This window comes from Oratosquilla oratoria, chromosome 41, assembly GCF_046742065.1.
Source record: "Oratosquilla oratoria isolate Oo_2021 chromosome 41, ASM4674206v1, whole genome shotgun sequence".
Classification (NCBI taxonomy): Eukaryota; Metazoa; Arthropoda; class Malacostraca; order Stomatopoda; family Squillidae; genus Oratosquilla; species Oratosquilla oratoria.
Window position 1 is genome coordinate 2,541,906 of NC_134817.1, and position 19,329 is coordinate 2,561,234.

Here is a 19,329-nt window from a genome sequence, read left to right on the forward strand (position 1 = left end):
ATATCTATAAACACAACTTTATATAGTGAAAATTCTGAAAATAGTAAACATGTCATGACAATGGTGTTTGTTCCAACCCATTCACTCTGTTACACTACTGTGTTAAAAAACACACTGTTGCCAAATTTACTCTCATCACAAGCCACTGTCCAACCAATGTACCAGTTATAAGTGCTGGCAATAGTGCAGTGCAACCATTACTATTTATGAGTAAATAATAAGCATGAAGCTGAATCACACTTCCAAACTGTAATTTACTTTTATACACATCACTAAATACCTGGTATGTAGACTAAACAACACATGTTATGAAAGGTTTTATTAAAATAATTACAAATGCTAGCATAATGGAAAATATCCAAAATCCTTATAGAGTAGTAAATAATAATTTGGATACAATACTCCATATGCAGCTTGAAATCAGTATATATATATATATATATATATATATATATATATATATATATATATATATATATATATACAGTATATATATATATATATAATTATATTTCTATTTCATTAATGGGGACAGCTGGTTTGGAAAAGTAAACTTGTATGTAAGGGGTCATGGCTATGCATTTTTTCTTTTTACCAGGAATTAAATATACAAGTTAATTTCAGCACAAATAATAAAATCTACAACTTAAAGAAAAGAATAAATAAAAACATTGTAAAATAAATATTCAAAAATTATAAAAATTATATGGTGCTTTGATCACAATTAATACTGTTCCCAAACACAGAAAAGAAAAAAGAAAATCAATCAGGCATATCTAAGGCTATCATGTATAAATTTAATTGAAATTGATTTTAGTGTTCATGAGCTTGGAACTCAATTGTAAGAATGTGATGTTATGAAAAATTCCTCTCTATTTTTAGTTTTATGCATAAATATTGAAAATTATATTTCTTCAATTTAGTCATGTATCATCATGTCCATAAATAAAATCTTCCTTTTTTAAAGCTCTGGCTGCAGTGAGCAAGAAATCAGCATGTTTGGGTATGAAATTGTTAGAATTAAATTTTGATACATTTTTTTTTTTTTTTTTAAGAAAATTTGTTGTAGTTTTTTGCAACATAGAAATGGGAACCCAGGAGTGTTTGCTCCTTTCCTGTATACTACAATTAGGCAAATACAACACAGACAAGCATCCAATGTTTCCTCCCAGACAGATCTGTGGGATGTTTCAAGGACCATTGTCAACTCAAGGCAAAGATTGATTAAGATTGAGTCTCAGGATGTGGGTGTGGAAAAATGCCCATAACTATAAAACTGAGATGAATCTTTATATGATATTCTATTTATAGATAACTAAATGTCACATGATGCTCCCTGACTTTTTCCAGAACTTTTCATATTTTCACATTTTCACATATTCTTGACCATCTACCCCCCTTATAAGAAAAAGAAAAAGAAAAGGAAAAAAAAAAAAAAATGTACATTTACCTAGCTTGTAACATAAAATAAATTTTAAATACTTTTGGTTTGAATTGTGTGAATATATCTACTTTCCAATAGTATTAAGGTTCTTAATTACTAAAAATAAACTTTAAATCATGGAATGCCCCTTGGAATCATGAAAGACATGTAGTCTGCTGTAGCACCCCATTCTGAGCGATGCTGTTGGAACACTATGATCCATGTCACTAGTCCTACTAACCACACCAATGAACCAATGCCTGATATGATCACATCTGAAAAAGAAAACAATAAATGAATGCAAATACAAAGTAATTATCAACATCACTAAATCCGTCATACAGATTTCATTCATTTGTCTTCTACACATGTAATGAGTATTTCAATGTCTTTGAAGATAGTATAAGAGACAAGAGCCAAACAGTATCTGTATCTCAGAGGCTACTCTCAACTCACAGAGTGCTAAGCTGCTCTATCCCTCCTTTTTACTTTTGCTGTCTCTTTTTAATTCATCATCTACCATTCCTAACTCGCCACATTTTCCTAGGCGTCTGTGGTGGTAGGGGTAAGGTAGAAGGTACAAATGCTACCACCATGTTCTCATACAAATTGTGAGTGACTTAAATGTATTTAGTATGGGGAATGAATATCCTCTCTCTAAGTTTCTCCTGTGAAGAGTCAATGCAAAAATAAATCTAGAAAGAAGACTCTGACCAGAACTAGTAACTGGGTCTTCGAATGAGTGGGGATGTGGAACAAGAAAGAGCAAAAAGGTAGATAGGTGACAGGTTGTAAGTAAAAATGAAGATAAACGTTTTAGCAATGAGTAAAACTAAACTGACAGGGAAAGGAGAGTTTGAGTTTGGGAGTGTAGTAGATAGGATGTGGGGAGTGGAGAAAGAGAAAGGGAGAGAAGGAAAGGGTCTCTTCATGAGTGATAAGAAGGGCATGTGCATGGCTGAAAGGAACTGTCACTAGAGATACAGTGGGTATGTGTACAGTAGAATTTCAAAATTCTAGACTAACTGGGGGTGTAACCCTGTCTGAATCTCTCAAAAGCCTAATCTTTCTGAAGTTATAGGCACTGACCTTACTCTTACTGAAAAACTAAGATGAGAGAATCACAACTGCAATGTAACGAATGTGCCATGTTTGGTCGTCATGGCAGGTTATGCCAGAGAATGTACAATTCTATTATGCCATATTAAAGCATCCTTCTTTCTCCCCCCCATGTGGTACTTTCTGATGACTGAAAACCTAGGAAATACACACTCTATCCTTACCTGAGGCACTAACACTCTCTAATCTAACCACCAAACAACCTGATAAAAGTTTTATGAGTTCAGAATCCACTTTGTTCAGCAGTTGTTCTCGCTGGCGACGTGTGACAGCTCCCAGCACCACCGCAGCCCAGTGGGAGACCCCTAGGACAACAGTTGGCTGAATGCAACCCCCTGGGATGACTGACCCTGCACACCTAGGCTGAGGTCTGTCTCCAGCTGCATCAGCTTTTCCCTGCAGTCGGCTCTCACAATACAAATCTTCTCAGAAAGACCCTGCACATCTATATCTCCAGCTGCACCATAACAGCCAATTAGTGCATAGGTTGCAACCTGACCCAGGGAACATAAGGTGAAAGGAGCTCATCAAAGACACTGACCTCCTTGGGGGCACCACATGTCGGTATCACCACCACAGATAAGACCAGACCAATTAAGGTTAAATTCAGGTCACAAACGACAGCAGAGAAATCTAATAAAAAAAACAGGGAAACTAGCAGAAAGTGATCAGTATAAACAGGTACGGATAAAAAGAGAAATGAATAAAGAGGAAAGAGAGAATGAGAAAGCAAAAAGACTAGAAGCTAAGGAAAAAAACGAGAAAAGAATAGTCAGAAAAAGATAAATTCTACTGAAGAGTAGTGAATATGAAAGTGAGGAAATGGTTCATAGCAGAGAAAAACAGAAGGGAAACAGAAAACACAATGGAAGTAGCAGAAAATTAAAAGTGTCTTACACAAATATAGATGGCTTAATAACAGGCTTGAATGAACTGAATGATTACCTGAAGGAAAAAGAACCAGAAATAATGGGAATTGTAGACAAAATTGAAAGGTCCACTACCACCCAACAGTATAGGACATGGTGCATATAATTATTGGATTAGAAACAGAGAGGTAAAACATGGGGGTGGAGTTATGTTCCTGACTAAGAAGGATATATATGTGAGGGATGTCACATATGGAAAGAATAGAGTAGAGATGATTATGATGGAAGTGGAGGACAAGGATGGGAAGAGCAGGAAGTTTGTAGTGAATTATAAGCCACCTAAAATGGCTTTGTGGGAAGAGAAAGAACACAAAAATATGTTAGAAGACACAAGGATAACACTAAATAAGATAATGGAAGATGGAGGAAGAATAGTTATAATGGGTGACTTTAATTGTAAAGAAATCTACTGGGAAGAGATATGATTATAGTACAATGATGCAATGGATACAAGAGAATACTAGGTATAGAAATGAGGAAGAACCATCGAGACTGGACCTAATACTCACATCAAAACCCGAAATAGTGGACAAGATTGAATATAAGACACCAATAAGAAAAGTGACCACATATTGGTTGAACTGGAACTAAATGAGGAAAAATACATTAAAAAAAATATATATATATATATATATATATATACATATATATATATATATATACTGTATATATATATAGAAAGCGAAGATTGATGTATGGAAAAACAAAAATTTTATAAAATAAGAGAATTCTTTCAAAAAGCTGAGAAAGAATACACAGGGAGGAAACAACAGTAGAAGAGAAATTAAATATTTTGACAAAAATTTATAAAGGAGTGGAAGAGTATGTTCCAAGACAAGAGCAAGAAAAAGAGTATGTAAAGTACTGGTACAAAAAAAAATGTAGGGAGTTAAAAGACAAAAGGGATAAAGCTTGGATAAAATGGAAAAAAGACAAAAGACCTGAAAATGGAAAATATATACTATAGAAATGAATATGTACAAGCGTGCACAGAAGAAAGGAGAGAATACGAAAAAGATGTTATAGAAAAATGTAAAGATCAATCAAAACTATTTTACAGATTTGTAAACAACAAACTGAAAAACAAACAAGAATTAGAGAAACTACGACAAGGAGGAGTTGATTACACAGAGGAAATAGAAATGGCAGAAATTATGAACAAGCATTTTAAATCGGTGTTTACAAGGGAGAACATACAACCTAGAGATATCGAATGGGAGGAGAAAGTCCCCCCTATGAAAGAGATAGAAGTATCAAGGAATGAAATAATGAAACACTTGAGTAATCTCGATGTCAGAAAATCACATGGTCCAGATGAAATGGCAAACTGGATTTTGAGAGAATGCAGGAATGAACAAACAGACAAAATAGTCTAATAAACAATTCATTGAAAGAAGGAAATGTTCCAGAATATTGGAAAAGAGCAAATATAGTATCAATATATAAAGGGGGAAACAAGGAAGACCCTACTATAGACCGGTCTCTCTTACAAGTACGATAGCTAAAATTTGTGAAAGAATTATCAAAATTAGATGGGTAAGGGATTTGGAAAAAAACAACGTACTAACTCCAAGGCAATTTGGATTTAGACAAGGATCATGTGTCACAAACTTAATGTGTTTCTATTCAAGGCTACTAGATGTAATACAAGAGAGAGATGGATGGGCTGATTGTGCATTTCTAGACCTGAAAAAAGCTTTTGATAAGGTGCCACATAAGAAGTTGCTTAAGAAATTAGAAACTGCAGGAGGAATATGGGACAAACTGCTAAAGTGGATGGAAGACTTCTTGCATGAAAGAAAAATGAGTGGTGATAAGAGACAAACACTCTAATTGGGATGAAGTGATAAGTGATGTTCCACAAGGAACAGTTCTGGCCCCAATAATGTTTGCTATATATATTAATGATATGGATAAAGGAATTGAAAGTTATACAGTATGAACTTCTTTGCTGATACAAAATTGTTGAAAAAAGTCAACGCTGAAGAAGATTGTGAGTCGCTACAGAGTGAGCTCAATAAAGTATGGGAATGGAGTAGGAAGTGGGAGATGGAATTCAATATTAAGAAGTGTAGTATAATGGAATTTGGAAGAAGCAAAAAAAAAAAAAAAAAAAAAAAAAGAATGGTGGGATCATATAAATTGGGTGAAGAAGAAATAAAAAAGTAGAAAATGAGAAGGACCTGGGAGTTACTATTATGAATAATATGTCCCCTGAGAAACATATGAACAAGATTTTTGGAGAAACTTATAATTTAACAAGAACAATCAAAGTGGCATTTACATACCTGGACGAAGAAATGGTGAAGAAAATACTAATGACTTTGATAAGACCAAGATTGGAATATGCAGCGACGATGTGGTCACCAAGTACAAAAAATGTATAACAAAACTTGAAAGAATACAAAGAGCAATTACAAAATTGGCACCAACACTCTCAGAACTATCATATGAAGAGAGACTAGCAAAACTTGAGCTACAGACATTAGAACAAAGAAGAGAGAGAGGAGACTTGATAACTATTTATAGAATCATGAAATGCATAGAAACTATTGATAGAGAGGATCTAATAAAATGGGATAGTAGAAATACAAGAGGACACGGAAAGAAAATCAAGAAAGACACAAATTAATTTTTAAGGATTTTTTAAATAACACGACAATTTCGATTTAACACGATTTGAATTTGGCGATTAGAGCACTGAAAGAAAGGGCCTCTGTGCGGTCAGTCTCCCGCGCTCTGTTTTGATCTCAGTTTCTACACCAAAACAAAAAAGAAAACATTGTCACCAACCCACAATTAATGGTACACTAATTTTCAAATGTATGGACTGTGATTATAAGTCATAAAAGCTTGAAAAATTGTTACAGAGAAATGAATAATTTAGAGATTGTAAACTCTCATTTTCTGTTCTACACCAAAAGAAAAAAGAAGACGGTGTCACCAACCCACAATTAATGGTACACTAATTTTGTTTGTTCATGTGCACACACAGAATAAATAACTGTGTACTACAAATAAATACAAAGAATGTGTGTTTTTGTTGTTTCTGTAACCTACAAATGTATTAATAATGTGTTTGTTCAAGTTCAGAGAAACAAAATCCCAAAATAGACAAGACTTTCCCAGTGTCCAACTAATGCAATTTTGATTAACACGGTCTCCAGGAACGTAACCCTCGCATTAATTGAGAGTTGACTATATATACAGTACTACCTCTCATTAACGGACTAAAGGGGGGTAACGGTGTCTGTTGATGTGAATAATCCGTTGATTTGGAGTGGTTTTTGGGTGGCATAGTGGTTGCACAGCACTAAACAACAGCACCAAAAACACCGAAAACACAGCTAACTAACGTCCGTTAATGAGAGGTAGTACTGTATATATATATATATATATTTTTTTTTTTGCCAAGTCACAACACACAGTCATTTGCACTTAACATCCCTCCCCTCTCAGCACCTCAAATATGGAGGGTTCCTCCCTGTCAATTCATCATACTGGTTGGGTCAAAGCCAACACAATTCAGTATGGCATTTTCACAGCAAAGGACTGACAACTGTAGTTTACTGCTACCCCTTCTTTATCCAATACTATGATAGAAAAATTCTAAAGGACAACTCTAAAACAAAGCATCCAGCATTATATTTGCATGAACTAACTGATACTCACAACACCTAATACGTTTCTGTTCACTGAAGCTTGGGGCAAGAAATGCATCCCTGAAGAACCAGATGAAGTTGATGGTCCACATGAATGGTAGGAGAGCAAAACCAGCTGCAAGAAAAGATCATAATAAAGGATTTTATTACATTCATAAATATACATACATATATATAATCATGTACCAACAGCTTTTCCCCCCTTACACAGGGGGTAGCCAAAAATAAAAAGGCATAGAAACCACTCCCACCCATTCCATTCCCTACATATTACACTCTCCTCTCTCCCTTATCTTGGCACCTCCTGGATGATGGGTCATCCCTGCCATGGGTCAGAAGCAGTGTCACAAGACACAGCACATCCACAGCAAGGCCGCTTCATAAATTCGGCGACCCCCCCCCCCCTCTCCGTCCCCTCATGCAGAAAAGAAGACGGGGAGAAGTCCCTTCGGGCTGCGTCAAATTTTTTCTCATACATACTTCCTCACCCCCCATCCCCCACCCACTCCCCCTCATGCATAACAGCATCATCCATACACAACCCTTCTCCATTCACCCCTATCTTCTGTCCTTTCCCATCCTTCCTCAACAGACATTCCTCTTTTGTAATGCCCCTTTCACCCCATCCATCCATCTCATCCTAGGATGCCCCCTCATATTCACTCCTTCCACCACTGCCTTCCACACTTCTTTTACTAATCTTTCTTCACTCATTCTTTCCATGTGTCCAAACCATCCTAATATTCTTTCATCAACCCTATTTCCCAGCTCCCTTTCAATCCGTTCTCCTCCTCATTTCCTCATTACACTTTTTAATCCACCAAGGCATTTACTCGCTTCTCTCAATCAACATTCTACCTCTACCCCCCACTCCTCCCTTTCCTATCACATTTGCACCCAAGTATCTAAAACTATCCATTTCCTCCAGTCTTTCACCCTTAATGCTCACATCCAGCCTGCTGTCACTCTCTCCCCTTGTACATTTCATCACCTTACTTTTGCCCACATTTATCTTCAGCTTCCTTCTTTCACACACCTTCTCAAACTCTGTCACTAACTTCCTCAATCCCTCTGATCCTGCTACAAGTGCAGTGTCGTCAGCAAACAACAACTGGCTTATTTCCCATTTTTCTCCATTTTCTTTAATCATCTCCAACCCCTGTCCCACTACCCTTGCATCCTCTTCACTCCAGGGCACATCGCACATCTGGCAGCATTAGCTGCCCGACATGCGATGTTGTGTCATAATAATCGCATTATAAAAAATAAAGTCAGTGCTCAATCGTTCGTTCTCTTTCACCCGTGTATTTTGATAACCATAGAAAATTGATGAAGCCAGTTTAGAGAGAATCGAAATTACGTAGGTACAACTACAATAAATATAATCAAGATGGTGACGTCGGCATCATCGAGTACCCACTTGCTCCTCATGCAGCCTACGTAGGCGTCACCGTATGGAAGTGGTTAACCTCTCACACCACCCCATCCATGTATAGATTGAACAGCCAGGGCGACATAACACATCCCTGACGAAGCTCCACCTTTACCTCAAACCATTCACTCTCTCCATTTCTAATCCTAACACAAGCTCTACTACTCTCGTAAAAACTCTTGATTGCTCTTAACAGCTTTCCTCCTATCCCATATATCTGCAGTACCTCCCACAGTGCCTTCCTGCCTATCCTGTCGTAAGCCATTTCCAGATCCATAAGAGCCTAAAAAACATCCTTACCTTTTCCTATAGCTTTCTCACATATCTGTCTTACCACAAAAATCTGATCTACATGACCCCTACCTATCCTAAAACCACACTGTTCCTCATCAATTACTCCCTCTGTTCCTCTCCTAATCCTCTCAATCAAGACCCACCCATAAGCCTTCCCAACTACACTCAACAAGCTGATCCCTCTGAAACTACTACACTCACACTTGTCCCCCTTTCCCTTGTAAAGCGGAACCATACAGGCACTCCTCCAGTCCTCTGGCAGTCTACCCTCTCTTAAACAAACATTAAATAACCTCACCAGCCAGTCCACCATCACTGTACCTCCTTTCTACAGACTTTCTGAATGGCATCCATCCAGACCAGGTGCCTTACCTGCTCTCATCATCTTAACAGCTGCTTTCACTTCATCCTTCCCTATTTCTCCTCCATTTTTCTCACTCATCATGCTCATTTTCTTAGCATTTCCCACTGCAACTACCTTTCCCTCCCTATCCTCCTTCACATTTAGCAACTCCCTAAAATACTCTCCCCACCTTCCTCTCACTGCCTTCTCTTCCATTATCATCTCTCCATCTGCACCTTTTACCTTTTCTTCTCTACTTGATTCGCCTCCTCTTCCTCTTTTAATTTCCTTCCAAAACATCATTTTATTACTTTCAAAAAATTTCTGTCATACTCTTACCCCATTTCACATCTGCTCTCCTCTTTGCTTCCTTTATCTTCTGCTTAACTTCTCTTCTCTTTACTTTGTACCTCTCATACTATTCCCTCATCCTAATTTATAGTCAATCTATGAATGCCTGCTTCTCTTCTACATCCTTCTTTGCTTCCTCATGTCACCACTCACTACCCTTCCTTCTATTTCCTCCTGCCCTCCTTGTTCCACACACCATCTTTGCACAACTTATGACTTCCTTCTTAAACAATCCCCTTCCTCCTCCAATCCTAGTTCTACTCTATCCTTCACTCCCTCCTACTCCTCTCTCAGCTTCTTCTTATACTCATTCTCCTTTTCTCTGATTTAAGCAGTTCACTCTAAGTACCTCCCTACCTTCTGCCCTTTTCCTCTTTCTCCACCTATTCTTCACTCTCAATTTACCTTCCACCAGAAAATGATCTGATATTCCCCAACTCTCTCCCCTTAGAACATGTACATCCTTAACTCTTCCTACCATACTCCTGGTCACCACTATATAGTCCATTAACGATATATCTGCCACCCTTCCATCCACCACCCTCTCCCATGTGCACTTATGCTTGACTTTCTTCCTAAACACTGTATTTGCTATCGTCAACTCTCTTTCAAGACATATCTCCACCATCAATTCTCCACTACGATTTTTACCTGGAACTCCATACTTCCCAATCACTCCATCTATTAGTTCATTTCCTACCCTAGCATTAAGGTCTCCAAATACAACTATATTGAAATTTCTCCCTAATCCCTCTATGCATTAATTTATATCTACCCAAAAAGCCTCCCTTTCCTCTACGCTCTTCTCACTACCAGGCCCATACGCACTTACAAAAACCCACATCTCCCTTCCCAGCTTCACCTTCATCCATATCAACCTTGATGAAACCTCCTTCCACCTCACTACATGCTTACTTATCTCTTCACTTACTAGTATAGCCACCCCTTCTCTCCCTTGTCCCCTCTTCACTCCTGAGTACCTCCCAGCTACACTCCCAAACTCACACTCGCCCTTTCCTTTCATTTTAGTTTCACTCAAAGCCAGCACATCCATCTTTCTTCTCACAAACATACTGCCTATCTCTTCCCTTTTACTCTCATCTGTATCACATCCACACACATTAGAAGACCCAAACCTTAGGGTACTGGTTGGAAAACTCCCAGACCCTCTTATGCCTTTACTTTTTTTTAGGAATGTCCCCTTTGGGGCTACAGGTAGTGGGACTCCTAATCCCATCCCCTGTCCTGTTTTTTGTCACCTCTTATGACTCAAGTGGAAAGACTTGGTGGTAGCATTCTCTTCCCCCACCACAGGGTAGGCAAAAAAAGGAAATGAATACTCAGAGAAATGGTACAGGACAGTAACAAGGGGTTGGGGGACAGCATAACGGAGGGGCAGTCGTAGTATAAACGTGTCATCATTTCTCTATGAACAGAGTTTCCTCTTTCACAGACAAAATTATGTGTGGCTCTGGTCCATAGGGGTGCCCCATATAGACCCATAAGTATTAACTGCATGCTACTTTGCCACAATAACATGCAGCCAATACCCCAAAACAAAAACTTTCCATAAATGGCAAATGTGTCCCTATCATAAACTATAACTCCTTACAAACTCTTCATTTACCATCCACTTCTAATTTTTAGTACAATTTGTTATAAATTTTTTACTGCAAATACCTGTACATAAAATACTGAATAGATCTTCATAAGAATTTTACAAGTATAGGTATTTTTGAGAGAGAGAGAGAGAGAGAGAGAGAGAGAGAGAGAGAGAGAGAGAGAGAGAGAGAGAGGATAAAACAAGAGATAAATGAAGATAGAAAAGAGAGGAATGACAAAAGAAAAAACAGGACACATGAGAAAAGAAAGACTGAAAAAGAGAGAAGTTGAATGGACAAATCCTTCCACTGAAAAGGAACCCAAAAATTCTAGGTATAACACTTGATACCAATCAGACAATCAGTCCACATATTATGGACCTCTCAGTGAGGATCAACAAGAAAACAAACCTACTCAAAACCATCACCAGCAGAGACTTTGGGAAACAAAAAGAAACTCTACTAAACATCTGTAAAGAGTTCATAAGCACCATTCTTGAATATGCCTTTATAGCATGGTTTCCAACAATTAGCTAAGCAAACATACAAAATTTACTAATACTAAAGAATGGAGCACTGAGAGTAATAAAAGGATGCACCAAAACCACTGCACTAGAAACCAAAATGCTTCCAACAGAACATATGAAAATGACAAGAACACAATTCTATGCCAAAACCATGAAAAACACATGCCCTTCACACTTCATCTCACAAGCAATGCCAACAGAGAGAGAGGGAGAGAGAGAGAGAGAGAGAGAGAGAGAGAGAGAGAGAGAGAGAGAGAGAGAGAGAGAGAGAGAGAGAGAGAGAGAGAGAGAGAGAGGAGAGAGAGAGAGAGAGAGAGTAGGAGACGGGACACAATAGTGTTGCTCCTTCCTGTATACTACAATTAGGTAAATACCTGCACCTAATCTAACTAACCTAATGTAGTAATTACAAAGATGTTTCCCAGAAAAAAAGTCCCATCACTTTCTATTCATTCCCAGCTTCCTCATCACTCAAAGCACTGAGGGGAGATACTGCACATGGGTGACAACACTAGTCACCCTGTGAGGGATAGAGCCTGGGTGAAGAAAGCATGGATGAATGTTTCTTTTTTTGTGGGCACTGGTGAATAAATTTCTGCCAAAATACTGAAAAGTAATTTCCCTCATATCTTTGACCATTTCACCCACTCCTTAATGACTCTTTTTGCCTGCATGTATGCTACTCTGCACCACAGCCCCCTGCCCAAAAAGACACTCCATATTAAAAAATCACTACTGATGTTACTATTAATTTCCAGTAGATATCTATGGAGTTCAGTATACTCAGGATGATAAAAGCTATTGGATGATATAGGTAAGAACTGCATCTACGAGACTAGCATATATCTTTATAAGTACCTATACTTTTACCATGGAAATTGGTTCAGTATCAAATTGTAAGAAAACAAAGCCATAGAAATATAGATGTTGAAAGTCTACTTTCACTCGCTCAGTAATATTGCTAACCAAGTATAAATGTATATGTTATCACCTGACAAGATTCAGGATATTTTCCAAACTTTTACCATGGAAATCAATTCATTACTGAACTGGAAATTGGTTCTATTCCAGTATCACACAAGCACACATTTAATCTTTTTTAATTTTTTGCATTTGCAAAATCTATTTATTTTATGGAATGACTAAGTTAGGTTAGTATACATTAGGTTGGGAGTAAAATTCCAGAATCATGCAAGCACAGATACATACATACATATACCAAAGGCTTTTTCCCCCTTACAAGGGAGGTAACCAAAAAGAAAAAGGCATAAAAACCATTCCCACCCATTCCATCCCTAATACACTCCACTCCCCTCCACCCTCTCTCTTATCTTGGCACCTCCTGGATGACTGGTCATCCCTGTATCTTGTCCACTGCCCTGGGTCAGAGGCAGTGTCGCAAGACACAGCACATCCACAGCAAGGCGCACAGATACTTAACATAAAACTTACGTTGTCCAACAGCTCCAAACCTAAGCAACTCTAACCTATCATAACTATTCCATAGAAAAAGATTGATCTTTTAGATGCAAAACAGAAAGAAGAGAAAATTGTTATTTGTGTGATACTGGAATAGAACCACGTTAGGTTAGGTCAGTGTAGGAGCTATTGGACAAAGTTTCATCTTAAATATCCATGTTCATGCGATTCTAGAATTTCACCAAATACTTGGTAAGGTATCCCCCGTGACTAAAACATTGTCAAATTAATCACTTATATGGGGACATTTTGACATAGTATACTGAAATGGAGATACTACAGGTCTACAGAATCCTTTTCCAGATCTAATGACCATATGAAAACCATGTAAATACTTTAAAATATTGGGATGTCTTGGTTGAATTATTATCTTTTATTTTACTTATTTATCTATTTTACAATCTTATAGTTATAAAAATACACTGTACTAAAATTGTAAGTATAGCATACTACTACAAATAATAATCTTTGACATAACTCATTATGTACAAAGAATAATAAATTGAAAGAACCTGTAGTAAATAAAAATCTAGTAATAGTTATAACAAAAAGGAAGTAACAATTATAAAAATATACAATAATGATGATACAAGAGTGGTACTGATTTTGAGAACTTTACATGTAAAAGTTTAGTTTTCTAAATTATAATGTATCAACGTAATATGCAATTTTCTTGGCAGAAATAAAAAACAATAAAGTTCCTAAAATAGATTTCGTAAGTAACGAAGTCGTGCCGGACGAATGGTATGCCATGTTTGTTATGATAGATGCTGACATCGAAGAAATGAAAGGATGATAAATTCATCTAACCTAACCTAACCTGTGTTTAATGAATCAGTACCTGCAATTTATAGGTCATCCAGATTGTCCTCATCATTGTTGTCATGAGAGACGTTGGCAGGCTGTTCAATCACTCTCTCAGATTGCGGGGTATATAGGGTTCTTGCAACTTGAAGGAATGCATGGATTTCAGCTCCATAGCATTCCTTCAAGAATATGTACCTCGCGAGGTACTGCCAGAAGTACCGAGGCTATACACCTTGTAACTGACATTTAACTAGACCGGGCAGATGACAAACACTTAACAGAGAAAATGGCGTCCCGATCCTATGCTAGCGACTTTGTTCGTTAGTATATTTGCTTGTAGCATGGTATTTTTTTTTATTTCCACCAAGAAAATTGCATATTACATTCATGTATTATAATTCACAAATTAATATTTAATTTTCTATTGCTATACTGCGTCCAGGAACAAAACTGAATAAATACCAAAATTTTACTTTGAGCATTTAATGAGAACTTTATCAGTTAAGACCTCTCCTAATTCTATTATATCTATTTCTTTGTTAAATTTGTCTCGTGTCACAAGAAATTTGCAGACTGTTATGCCCTCGACAATCAAGCCGTATCACAGCGTAAGGCTCGGGTGCAAGTGTGCGAGACAAACTCTCCCACCAAGAGCCCCAGAGAAGCTTAGGACCTTACTGGCATCCAGCCTAGGTCACGAGGATCAAAATTTTGTCAACGCCCTCCCAAAAGAAGTGAGAGAGAGAACCAAATGCTCGGTGGACAGCTTCAAGCATGTGCTGGACAGGTTTCTACGGAAGGTGCCAGACGAGTCCCCAGTCAATTATTAGGAATTCCATTTTCATGTTGACCTAGCTAAACCGCCATCAGTAGGTTCTCATCAAACACAATAACAGACCGACTAGCCCTTGTGAGGAGAGACAGCAGAACTGGCAGCAGCGGTAGATCACTATGGCTGTGAGAACTGACCTCTGAACTTCACTAAGTAAGTAAGTAGCTGAAGGAGTACCGTGCCCATCCATTGACTCACCTTGAGGTCGTGTGATTTTGCAGCTTTCATGTTTCAGATTTGTGTACACATATATCGACTAATAAGCAATCCTATACACAACTTAAACTTACCCATGTAATATTTTCGACACAGAACAAGTTTCTGGTCACTAGGAAGCCTTTCTATATTCATGTTGAAGTACAACGTAGCTTTCTGTTTACTTCACTTGACAGCTTGCTAATGTTTACATCCGAAGTGGAAAACAACTGAATCCATAATTCCGCACAGATTACGATTCAGGTACAACTGTTGTTTTCTTCTTTTCACATGCAAGCATTTACCTATATAATTGTAGTATACAGGAAAGTAGTGATGCTCGATGGACCCCGTGTATTTTCCATATTTAACCTGAAATCCATGTACAGTTCCAACTTACTACTTAGCCTAAACTCTAAAGATTAAGTTGGAACCTTACATGGATTTCCACTTATTATATTTATGGCATTGTAAGCTAATCCAGGTATCTATGCATCTGTATGGAAAACTGTATTTCGTGCTTACGGGCAGTGTGCCACCGAATGTGAGCAGGCGCGGATCCGGGGGGGGGGGGGGCTCAAGCCCCCCCAAAATAAATTTGTTCTTCCATGAATCATTGTAAGGATGTCATTTAATCGATTTTAGTACTTTCTGATGTTTTGCCAGGTCCGGGGGTTAAATAAACTGACAGCATGTGTGCGGTATTTGGGCGGAATGGGACCTTTCGCAGTCAGGCTTGTAGTTTCCTATTAGCACTAGAATTTTCAATTGTCTCACATTCCATGAGGCAAAGGGGTGACTTAGCTAATTTTGAAACCGATATTAAAAAAAAAATACGACATAAATGGCTGCATAAGTGTTTTTAGAATTAAAAGCATGACTCTTAATGTTATAAATTTTACTTACTGGTGTGTGATAAGGCTTTGTTAATTTAATTATAAGATAAAACTAAAAATAGGTAATTATTTTTACTGAAGTAAGTGTAAGCAGTAAAAATTAGAGGATGTCGATTTCGGTTTGTGGAATTTATCTAAGAGTGTCGAAAAATAATGGATATCACTGTCACGTCCTGTATATGAAGATAATCAGCGAGATAAAATATAACAACAGTGGTGGCGGACGTACGAGTATTTGATGCGCGATGTATTGAAGCGATGAGTTGAAAAACGTCGCACCATCATGAAAGCAGTCATGGGCGTACCGATTTCTAATCGTTGCGCAGTGTGTCAACAGTTAAAGGAAGAAAAAGCACGCGCTCTGCTTCGCTCTTCTAGTTTCATACAATGGCACAAGCAACTTCCGCAAAGCCTTTCGAGTGGACGAAGACTATTATCTTACATTACATTAAGCTACTAAAGCAGTACCCAGCCATTTGGAATATCAAGTGCAAAGAATATAAGATGAGAAATATAAAAAGTACAAACATCGAAAGCTGACTTCTTTTCTTTAACAAAATGTAATGTGCGGAATGAAGACATTACCAAAAAACTTTATACCCTGAAAACACAGTTTCGGAAATGACTGCCATCATTGCATCAAAGAAGTCTGATGTTGGCACGAAAAATGTATACACTCCAAAGCTGTGGTGGTTTAATGATTAAATGAGTAGAGCGCCGGCAGACATCCTCATTCCGTGAAAGCCAAATTATGACTGAGATCTGGTTGTTCGCGCAAGGTATTCGCAGTGATGCAGCCCGTCCGTAAGCTATTAACAAGTTTTCAACACGACTACTGCATCAAGTCGCTGATGCGTGATGGTACGTGTGGAGGGGGCTTTAGTTATCGTACCGGAAAAAGTAAGTCTTCGATACAAAAATATATTTTCTATACATTACATAGATTTGCCTATTGCTTAGTGCATTCAGTTGAAAGTATATATCAGTATATGTCCATTGAAGTCGGTAGAAAATGACAAATTGCTTGGTTTGATACAATTATAGGCTGTTTTACGAATATTATCTGTAATTATAAATAGAGGCTCAAACAATGCTATATGCCGTTTGCAACCATTAAATTAATTCACTTAAATTTCAGACACAATAATGTACAACGATATACCTCTGTAAGTCTATAATACTTGTCCAAAAAAGTAATTATTTTCCGGCAAGAATTACAAGATCTGGCGGTGTCTGGTATCATATCTCTCACTGCCAAAGGTCCCATTGTCCTGCGTTTGGCATTTGTTTAATTCCATTTATTTGTTTAGAGCTGCGCGTGTTGTAGGGTTGCCATAGTTGTGTCTCAGTTGCGCTGAAAAGGGATAGAAAGAAGATATACCACGTTCGTTGGCTGTTTAACATACCTGTATTGTCACCTATATGATTGTTTTGTGTTGTTGAAGCAATCAATCAAGAAGTATCATCTGCAAACAGTAAGTATTCAGGAATACCACAGGCTTTATAGATATCGTTAATGTAAATAAAAAACAAAATAGGACCTAGAATACTACCTTGAGGTACCCCCATACTTACACCCATTAATCTCGATTTAACACCGTTAATAAGAGAATTTGATTACGATTAGATAAATATGACTGAAACATCTGAAGTTCAAAGTCTCTTATTCCGTACTCAGCCATTTTCATCAATAGAATACTATGATCAACTGTGTCAAAAGCCTTTTTAATGTCTAGAAAAACTGCGGCACATATTTTTTATCAGTCGAGTTGCAATATATTCATGTAAGAGAGCAACAGGCATATATGTTGAGTGGTTTTCACGGAATCCAAATTGATTATCGAAAATGATCCCATGGTACTCAAGGTAATCTACCAATTGCTCTAGAATAACGGTATCAAGTACTTTAGACAATACCGGAAGGATCGAAATCGGACGAAAATTTGATACGTTTGATGTGGACCCATCATGTGAGATCCCATGAACAATGCTGTGTGTTATATGTAATTTAGATACTTTTATTAACAGGTTCAGAAGTTCATACACGTTTTTGTTTGTATTTATGTTTTTTAAAGCTACTTTTATTTTTTATTACTTCCATGAGTCCATGTGCACTAACACTACACACGGATCCTGTAATAATTTCTCTCTATGCGAGAGTATACGCATGCCAGTGCCTTATCCAGCGGCGGCGCCAGGAATTTTTAGTTGGGGAGGCTAAGGGGGGGGGGGGGCTGAGCAAATTTTTTTGGGGGGCTAATAGTAATATGATAATACACATGTATTATCCTCATTTCAGAAGGGGAGGGGGTTAATGGTAGGGCTAGCACTGATGGCTGACAAATCTTTAGCCCTGGCAATTAAAAATTCCACTTAATAAAATTATTTCAATGAGTGTTTTAATTTTTCAATTTGCTCATTTCAGTTGGGGGGGTTAATGGGGGGGCTGGCCACTTTTTTGGGGGGCTAAACCCCCCCCAAGCCCCCCCTGGCGCCGCCACTGGCCTTATCACTGACTAGCACAAGCGTGTAACAATGTAAAACGAATATACATTCTATTATATATGTCTAAAATACAGAAAAATCTGAAAAAAACACTATTAAGTTAAGTATACCTCAAACTTCTGATACACCAGACTACTCAGAGGAAGGAATTCAGGTTAGCCCCCCTCCCAAAATTTTATCCTGGATCCGCCCCTGAATGTGGGTAAGCACTGTCCAAGCAGATCCAAGTCTTGGACATTAAACAACATAAAGAAAATCTATAATTACAACGTAAGAAGTCTCTCAGAAGACCACAGGCTGGAGAGTTTAATGTAAGAACTAGACAACATCAAGTGGGACATCGTAGGACTGAGCGAAGCCCGAAGAACGGAAGAAAACCTGATACAATTACAAGATGGTCACCACCTGTTCTACTATAGATCCAGTGGAGTAGGATTCTTGATCAACCGAGAGGTTGCTGGTAACGTAGTCAAATTTAGTAGTCTGTCTGACAGGGTAGATTGGATTGTGATTAGGCTGTGTAAAAGATAGCCTGCACTCTAAAAATAGTTTAGGTTTATGCTGTGGTAATTGTTGTTACGGGAATGGCATTGTTTACCTTGAGCTACGGCAATTTCCCGAAAGCTCGTTTAATTTTCGAATTGGGAATCTTTCCTGTAACTTCGTACCACACTATTGTAATTTTAATTAATATTAAACTCCCCTTCCTCTTTATTATTTATCCAAACCTATGTTATAATTTGATTAACAAATCGGGAACTTGAGAACTTGCTTTAAGTATCAGTTGTCCCGTGGCTTCGAAACCGTTTCGAAGGCTCATTAAAAACGCCTGCTGAACAAGACATTTTTTAGTCCCGATACGTCAGACTAGCTTCAACCCTGGTACCAGTGACAAGCCTTAACCCTGTCACCTGAAGGACAATAAACCTCAGCA

The 19,329-nt window shown here is 37.8% G+C and overlaps 1 protein-coding gene across 1 annotated transcript; it reads right to left on the reverse strand.

The window, feature by feature from the left end:
- Positions 1-561: 561 nt before the first annotated feature.
- Positions 562-15,244, reverse strand: pen-2 (presenilin enhancer, gamma-secretase subunit). Its single transcript, XM_076177791.1, has 3 exons — positions 15,090-15,244; positions 7,144-7,248; positions 562-1,698 (listed from the first exon to the last, which is right to left on the reverse strand). The coding sequence occupies exons 1-3, from the start codon at positions 15,148-15,150 to the stop codon at positions 1,559-1,561; spliced, it is 306 nt and encodes a 101-aa protein (XP_076033906.1). The 5' UTR covers positions 15,151-15,244; the 3' UTR covers positions 562-1,558.
- Positions 15,245-19,329: the final 4,085 nt, after the last annotated feature.

What these genes read in the sequence shown, in the direction of transcription:
- pen-2 (XM_076177791.1), bottom strand. Translation starts at nt 15,150, where the DNA reads ATGAATATAGAAAGGCTTCCTAGTGACCAGAAACTTGTTCTGTGTCGA. An exon ending in GTGTCGAAAATATTACATGG is followed by an intron (nt 7,249 to 15,089) that starts GTAAGTTTAAGT and finishes CTTTTCTTGCAG; the next exon opens with CTGGTTTTGCTCTCCTACCA. An exon ending in ACAGAAACGTATTAGGTGTT is followed by an intron (nt 1,699 to 7,143) that starts GTGAGTATCAGT and finishes TTTCTTTTTCAG; the next exon opens with ATGTGATCATATCAGGCATT.